The sequence below is a fragment of the Quercus robur genome, chromosome 12, assembly GCF_932294415.1.
Source record: "Quercus robur chromosome 12, dhQueRobu3.1, whole genome shotgun sequence".
Taxonomy (NCBI): domain Eukaryota; kingdom Viridiplantae; phylum Streptophyta; class Magnoliopsida; order Fagales; family Fagaceae; genus Quercus; species Quercus robur.
In genome coordinates this window covers 4,424,260-4,433,113 of record NC_065545.1, presented here as the reverse complement: position 1 = coordinate 4,433,113, position 8,854 = coordinate 4,424,260, and the positions used below count along the sequence as shown (strand labels likewise).

The window sequence follows — 8,854 nt, the reverse complement described above, 5'->3', positions numbered from 1 at the left end:
TTTAAACTTTAAAGCCTACATAATTTTTTATAGAAAGTTGCGCTTAATTAATTTTCAAAGAGATATCCAATAAAAAAAAATTCAAAGAGATACAGCTTGAGTCACGATAGTTGCAATTTTTGTCAATATTTAAGTCGTAATGCAAGTCTCATGTTTAATATCTTGTGGTCAATTTCACTAGAAACAAATCATTTTATATATGTTCTTTGGAAAAAGTGAAATTCAATCGCCTACTTTCTGGTTTTTTACAAAGTAGAAAGTTAATTACAGTACAAACTAAGGTAAGTCCTATTGTTTGTATTGTAAAACTCATATGAAGATAATTTTTTGTGCTTTCTTATACTTGATAGTATTAGCTAGGTCAATAGCTAAGAGACCTTATAATTGAATTGGCAATTCTCTATACACAAAGTGTTTGGAGGTCTAGAGGAGAAAGAGTTTAAGGTACAAAGTTAGCAGCATGTTGTAATTACCACCGCACTCCCTTGGTGCGATGGTCACTCCACAAGTATAAGTGCTTGTGGAGTGTGGGGGCAAGGGCCGGGATTCAAGTCTCCAGGAGGGAGCTTCACACACATATACACTTAGATTAGGCTAGAGTAGAATTCTATCTTGTAAAAAAAAAAAAAAAAAAAAAAAAAAACATGTTGTAATTATCTCTTTAAAAAAAAAGTCAATAAAAAATTATATATGATCAACATAAAATAGTATTAAAAGTATGAGTTATTTTTAAGAGGTTGTTTTCTGCTAAAAATTTATTATAAAACAACTCTATCTCATAACAAATTAAATAAGAAAAATTAAGAGATAATATTCCAACTCATTTTTAATATCCCTACTAAATATAGAAAAATAAGATAATTTTTGATTTTTTCAAATAATACATTTTAGAAAAGTGACTCATTTTTTAGAAAACAATAACATCAAAACAAATTAAACGAAAATCTTGAATGCGCTTTATTGATAAACACATTTAAAGAGAGAGATCATTTTTATAATGAGATTTATAAAATTTAAAAAGAGGTCAACTATCAATTTATCACATAAATATTTGATTTTGAATTTCATATTAATATTATTAATTACACCAATCATTTACTCTAAATATTTAATTTCTTGATTTTTGTCTTCAATTTTGGAAAACAAAACATAGGAGTGATTTCCAAAGGACGACAGCAAACAAACCCGTGAATGAATTGCTAACGTGAATAATAAAAGGTTCCCCATTATCATTATAAAGAATCTTAACCTGTTGCTTGGTCCCCCAGCTTTGTACTTATTCTCCTCCCTTAAAGTCTCAACCTCTTCATTATTACCAACTTATACTTTAGAGAGGGAAAAACAAAAGGTATAGAAGAAAAACAGCCACCAGAATTATGTTTAAGCTATGGTGCGCTTTGTGCACAAGCATACTTTTTCTACTATTCAATTTTGCAATTTCTAGTCTTGCAATTGTGCCAACAACACCACCATTGCCAATTCTTCCCCTTCCAGCATTTTCTCAATTGAAATGGCAACAAAGGGAAATCATAATGTTCTGCCACTTTGGAGTTAACACATTCTCTGACTCTGAATGGGGCACAGGCAAAGAAAACCCAGCCATATTCAACCCAGTTGGGCTTGACGCAAATCAATGGGTGAACACAGCTGTGGAGGCAGGAATTTCTCTCATGATCCTAACTGCAAAACACCATGATGGGTTTTGCTTGTGGCCTTCAAAGTACACTGACCATTCTGTGAAAAGGAGTCCTTGGAAAAATGGGAAAGGTGATGTTGTTCAAGAGTTTGTCAATGCGGCTAAGGCCCGTGGCGTTGATGTGGGGATATACCTATCACCATGGGATCGACATGATAAAAGATATGGGGATGATTTACAATACAATGAATACTACCTAGCCCAACTACAAGAGCTACTCAATAAGTAAGTTACATTTTATATTTGGTGACAAATTTTTTTCCACATTAAGGTGCATCTGAGTTTTTTTAACAATGTCAATTTTTTTTTTTTTTTTAGCTATGGTAGTGTTAGAGAAATTTGGTTTGATGGAGCAAAGGGCTCCAATGCACCAAACATCTCATATTACTTCTCAGATTGGTTCTATATGGTGAAGGAGTTGCAAAGTTCTATCAACATATTTTCCGACGCCGGCCCGGACGTTAGGTGGGTCGGAAATGAGAAAGGGTTCGCCGGGAGCACATGCTGGTCTACCGTCAATCGGACTTCACTATCAATTGGAAATGCAAGCATTGAAAAGTAAGTATACCATTCAAGCCAAGCAAACAATCATGTTTTGTTCCTTTTCTTTTTTGCACTATATAATTGAGTCGTTGCGTGCAAGCCAAAGTAAGCTTGCATCGTGTGTTTTCTAGTTTACTACAAGTACAAACATTATATGAAAGTAAACTTAGGATTTGCTTAATAGGTTTTTCCACTTCTCTTCTTCTTTAAATTACTTACCAAAAAATTCATGTCCAATATGTTGGTAACTTAAGAAAAATAAAAAATAGAGTAAGTTTGTGTATGATTAGGCATTTAAGAAATTTACGTATGAATTATAAACAATTTGATTATTCTACGTAGATTGAAGAAACTCCTTATTTTTTAGAATAAACTCTTTTTCATAATATATTTGTTATTTTTCATTCTAGTTAATATTATCTATCTTCCCATCAAAATAAGTAAATAAACTATTATATTATTATTATTACTAGTGTGTAACCATGTGCATATACACGGTACATTTAAAAACAATCACAATTATATATATATATATATATATTTTTTGCTTATTGATTATGAATTAAAAAACAAATTGAAATTAACATTTAGAATAATAAACGTAAAGATAGAATTAGTCATGCCAAGACAACATTTCCTAAGGGACCAATCCCTTCACCGAAATAACCTTGAAAAGAGTTTGACAAAGACTTTACTAATTGGGGACTATGGTTTTTAGTGTAGCCAGATATCAAATTCAAGTTATTTAATTCGATGATAAAAGCCTTTACTAATTGAATTTACTTAATCTGCACTTCTTCTTTTTTGGAATTTAATTATTCTGGATCTATGGATTATGGGTTGATTTCCCATTTCCTTTGTGTAATAGATGATCCATCGATGAATTGATGTATGGATTGGTAGCGGAGTACAACACTCAATTATTGACTAATAAGGATGGTAGCAAGTGGTTAGGAGTTGTTTGCCGATGGTAGCAAGTGGTTAGGGGTTGAGATTATATTTAGAGAAACATTTAAGAGAGAGAGAGAGAGAGAGAGAGAGAGAGGAGCTTGAGAGTCTACATAGAAGTGGTTAGGGGTTGAGATTATATTTAGAGAAACATTTAAGAGAGAGAGAGAGGAGCTTGAGAGTCTACATAGAAGTGTCTAGGTGACATGTTCTTGTTTAGGTTATTTTTGTGGTCTTCTTGGTTTTTGTATTAGGTGTTAATGTATTATTTATTTTGGCACAAAAATTTAGATGGGACTCATGGCGCAAAATTAAGAATCCAATTAACTCACTTGACCAAAAAAAAAAAAAAAAAGGACACGCGGTGCAAAATTGAGAATTCAATTGAAATCTAATTGAATTTTCTCTCAGGTTCACCTATTATTATATATATATATGTATATATATATATTATTATTATTATTATGGCAAAATTTAGATACAACACTTAGATGAGTATATAATTATCACGAAACTATTGGTCACAAGTACGGTATAAACAATCTGAACGGATTTAACTAATTCATGTCAATTTTAGAGGTGAAAACGATTTGTTAGGCCAAAAGATTTGATTAGGCACTGAATTTAATTTCACCAGACCAAAATTCGTGCTTTTCAACCGTTGTTGAAAAGCAAGGAATATGTTCATGTCATAACTCATATAGTCATAAGTGTGTGGCTACCAAATTCCTGTTGAATTATATATAGGCTAAAGCTGTAGCCCACGATTGCTTTTTTAACGAAACGTAGAAAATGACTTGTACCCTAGTGGTAAAAGAAGCTAAGTGTGACTTCTGAACAAAGACACTGAACTCTCTTTTAACAATGCAGCTTACTTAACACTGGCGATCCACGAGGGACCGATTGGGTGCCACCAGAATGTGACGTTTCTATCAGACCCGGATGGTTTTGGCATAAATCAGAATCACCAAAAAAATTAAGCCAGCTACTAGAGATTTACTATAATTCAGTGGGACGAAACTGTTTGCTACTTCTAAATGTGCCTCCTAATACAACTGGGCTTATATCTGATACTGATGTTCATAGATTGAAGGAGTTTAGGAGTGCAATTGACACAATTTTTTCAGCCAATTTGGCTGAGAAGGGCATTGTAAAAGCTAGCAGCCAAAGAGGAGGCAAAGTGGGAGGTTTTGGACCTGAAAATGTGCTAGATAGTGACCATATATGGACCTATTGGGCACCAAGGGATGTGGATGTAAAGGACCCTTGGATTGAAATTAGAGGGACAAGTGAAATGCTTAGATTTAATGTGGTAAGGATTCAAGAAGCTATAGGGCTTGGTCAGAGGATCAAACGGCATGAAATTTATGTGGATGGTAAGATGGTAGCAAATGGAACCACTGTGGGGTACAAGAGGCTTCACAGGCTAGATGAGGGAATAGTCCATGGCCAAGTTGTGAGGATAAGAATTAGAGAATCAAAGGGTTTGCCTTTGATTTCTTCAATTGGTCTACACCTTGACCCCTTTTGGCACCCAAATGAGCAGTGATCTAAGTGAAGATTAAGTGCATGAAGTTTCAAAGTATCCATAAAGAAATAAATAAAAGGTACTTTTGCTGAATTTCTTACTTAAAGTTCACCTCTTTTTTTATGCTCATTTTGTGTTGTTTGAGGCATTGAGCAATATTGTCATATGCTGAAAAGACACAAGGCATAAAGGTAACTGAAATTCCCAATAGTATAACACCATGTGTGGCTCATTATTATTATTTATATTTGTTCATGTTCATTCCAAAGTTTGATTCCATTTTATTTTGTTTGCTCTTAGGCACCAAGCACCTTATTCCAGGCTTTCCAGCCCATTAATGACCATATTTTATTTTGAAAGCCAATGTGGCGTTTACAGTGCAGATACTATTGTATAATTGATCTATGATTACTGATTATTTTAAAATAAAAAAGATTGCGAGATCGAAAATTCCCTAAATAATTAATAATTAATGTGAGATTTAGTGGGGGCATTGCTTGTTCTTGACTATATGTAGCTGGTCATTATTTTTTTAATTATTCTTTCGATACGTGCAGTCTGAAATTATTTGCTTATTACTATATTAAAATTCTTTTTGGTATGATTTACTTGATATGTAGCCTTGACGTGCATTTGCAACTCCCACCTTAATTGCTGCATTTTTCAACTTCAAAATTGAACTGGTGATTGAATTTGTTTTTGAGATATCAACTTATCAAGTCAGACACTCCATGATGGTTAAAGATAGTGTTCTTCTCTACCTTATATGTAAGACATATGATTTGAAATTGAATGAAGTTGCTTATGAATTTCAACATATTATACTCTGTGATGATTTATATACGCACAAATAGCACTATTACATTACATAGTTATCATTTATCACCAAAACAAACAAAAAAACTTAAAAAATAATTACTGACCATCTCTTTTTCTTTTCTTTTTTTGGTGGGGTTCTTTTTCTTCTCATTTCCTTTTGGGACAAGTTGTCAGTATGGAGACTATCACATGCTTCATGCTTGATATCCTAACATGATTGCAAATCTCATCACGAGACTCCCCTATACTGGCATGCTGCCCCAATTCCACCAACCAACATAAGGCACCGTAAATATTCTCTTAAAAGTTTTAAAGAACTAGGGTGATGGTTCTTAAGATGTCATGATATGAGGTTTTGGGTTCGAAATCTCTAAATAATATCTTGAGGTCACTTTTGAAAATTTTCTTAATGTAATATTTGGTGTATATAAAATGGGAGGAATTATGCACACATGAAAAATAGGTAGGTGTTCAAAGAGCTATGAGCTCTATTATTATAAGCCAAAAGAGAAGAGGAGAGAGAATCATGGACTCAAGGCCAACCTTGGTCCCCAGTTGTCTCTGACTTGACACGTTGAGCTGAACTTTAATAGAAATGACTAGGGTGCCATAAATAACACAAGGACTCGTTTTTTAATAACACCATGAGGATTTTGTGTGAGGATGCTTAATAATATTTTGATCACCGAGTGACATGTGTCATGTTATTTTATTTAGTGAAATAATCCATTTTACTTAACCATTGCCTATAAAATAAGTCATTCATTGACTCACCAAGCAAGTGGAATCAAGTGGCACAAGGTGGGATATAACTTATAAGACTAACCACACAACTCCATACTTGTCACGTTAATTAAGAAATATTCAAGATTTTTAATATTGTATGGAATCTCTGTTCTCCTTTACCAACACCATTCACTCACTTGGATTAACTTTTCCTCAGAGTCACTCTTCATGAGGTCCTTTCAATAATGACAATAAAACTAATCCCCGAACTCCATTAAAGTATAGTATAGTGACCTTGGACCTATGCCAAGACTGCTTTCATGCATCATCTTTCTTCTTCTTTTTTGAGAAACTCTGTTATATATGCATCATCGTTTGATCATTATATTTTAATCACCAAGGCAGTGTCACACCTTCAATGCATTTGGACCGAGCCTCCTTTATATTAGATTAACTTATTTGCCTAAGTTCTTGACCCTGCATGAACAAACATTCAATTACTTAAGACACTATATATATGTTTTTTCCAAGATCTCCGATGGATAAATACATGTTAAGTTTTTTCTCCTGCTACTATTTCTTTCTCTCTTTTTTTGGGTAATAATAGTAAAGATATTTTGTTGTGAAAACATCAAAATATCACAAGAATCCATTGTCAATAATATGAATTAAAAGTACTGTCACAAGTTATTACACTTTAGACACTACATAAAGCTACAACCACAAGAATCCATTGTCAATAATATGAATTAAAAGCTACACTCTTACCAATATAAAGGACTTTGACACCATTCTCATTATAGGGACTCATATGTCAATAGCTATAATACAATTCAAATGATAGGGGCTATGACACCTTCCTAATAACTCTTATCAAAAGCTACACTCTACCAATATATAGGACTAAAATAAGAATTGTGCATCTTCAAGCAGTTCTTCTAGTCAATGGACAATTCTAAATCCAAGAAATCTCTAAAATTTATCCTTTGGGGCTGGACTCAACACATTTAAATTCCCCATCGTACTATCTTGTTTACTTGAGTGGTATTGCTTTTTCTATCCGGATCTATTCGGCTAGCATTTTCTATTCAGCTTTAAGATTGGTGGGCCTATTTTTCTTTATTGACTTTGTGGGTTGCTCGTTTGATCTCTTTGTATGTGGCATGTTCTGATTTTTGTAGCAGTACAACCCCTAGGCAACAGGCTAAAAGAGGCTCCCATGTGTAATTATCATTTCACATTCTATGGTACATTGCCATTTCTATTTTTTGGTAAGCTCATAGATACTATTAACACACAACAAAGCATGCTACTACTTGATCTCATTACCACGATTTTTGCATTTTAGAAAATACGTCATTACTTATATGTCCAATTTATGTGTCTACTTTATGATAATTATTATTTATTATCAAATTAATGGTTTTAATAATTATATTAAACTCATTGCCTACCTTTTAAGTGCTAAAAAAAGAACATATTTTAACGAAAACGAAAATAAGGAAAAATAAAATAAAATAAAAAAATAAACCTAGGAGAGAGGTTCAAGACGAACCAGAGAATCATGGGATATATAATAACTTATTTTGGAATTGAAAAACTGAAATTTTATTTTATTTTATTTTATTGAATCTAACTGCCGAAGGGTGAGATTACTCATTACTATCGTAGTACCTCTCGTAGCTTGCAATGTTGGTTTTAAGGATGTGTTCGAGAGACACTTTTGAATAGGCTAAGCATGAAACCTAGGGTTTTGTTTGATAACTTTGATTGCTAGGTCAGTCATGTAGTGGTGGTGGTGGTGCAGCCTATGCAAGCTGACCAGTTGGTGCAAAATGTTATCTTTTTTGAATTTTCAGGTGAAATAAAATTTGATCATAGACATGGTTAAAGTCATTGAGCAACTTATAGCAGCAAGAGAGATAGAAGTAGAGAGAATTTTATTGAGTCCAAGTAAAATTTCGGTAAGGAGAATGCCAAGAGATACTTACATATAGGGAAGAAGATTAAAAAAATTGTTTATAAAGAAGAAGAAATTAGTGCATTTTTTGCCAGTACTGTTCATGCATTAAGCTTAGAAGTGTGGAATATTTGAAGTGAGAAAAAGTATTGTTTCATATTTTCATATGTACATTTTGTACACAAAATGTACACACTTTCACACCAAATTTTTATATATTTTTTAAAATGATCTGGGGATATATTATCATATGTCTTGTATTTCCCCATGCTCGGCACCACCACATTTAATAGTATAAGATGACACATGATGTGTACTGAGAGTGTATAAAGGTAGTATTAGGATTTGATTCTTTCCCACTACCTAATTAGGAAGAAAATTCCTGCCGAACATTTAGAACAATGAATGGTGATGAAAGGTGCGAAAGAAGCAAGAAAAGCATGGATAGGTGAGGTTGAGGCCCACATCAGACACGCTAGTATATGATGATAAAGATGGCCATCAGACAAATTTGATGAGAAGCAAACTTGGCTGCAGATTTAAGTTAGCCCGGCCGATATGTGTTCACAGAAACTCAGCATTCACACTGATTTAGTTGTGTGCTAGCTGCTTGCTTTTTTTATCTGGCTCTCTA

General features: G+C 33.3%; 1 protein-coding gene across 3 annotated transcripts; it reads left to right on the top strand.

Annotated features, from left to right (window-relative positions):
- The first annotated feature begins 1,308 nt into the window (after nucleotides 1–1,308).
- LOC126709368 (alpha-L-fucosidase 1-like) lies at nucleotides 1,309–5,532 on the top strand. Of its 3 annotated transcripts, none has more exons than XR_007649374.1 (4): nucleotides 1,309–1,921; nucleotides 2,015–2,254; nucleotides 4,058–4,794; nucleotides 5,336–5,532. XR_007649374.1 is itself a non-coding variant. In XM_050409579.1 (3 exons), the coding sequence occupies exons 1-3, from the start codon at nucleotides 1,377–1,379 to the stop codon at nucleotides 4,734–4,736; spliced, it is 1,464 nt and encodes a 487-aa protein (XP_050265536.1). In that variant the 5' UTR covers nucleotides 1,309–1,376; the 3' UTR covers nucleotides 4,737–4,956. The 3 variants fall into 3 exon arrangements, 1 of the variants encoding a protein (XP_050265536.1); XR_007649373.1 differs by lacking the exon at nucleotides 5,336–5,532 and adding an exon at nucleotides 5,016–5,217; XM_050409579.1 differs by lacking the exon at nucleotides 5,336–5,532 and having other exon boundaries at nucleotides 4,058–4,956.
- The last annotated feature ends 3,322 nt before the right edge of the window (nucleotides 5,533–8,854 follow it).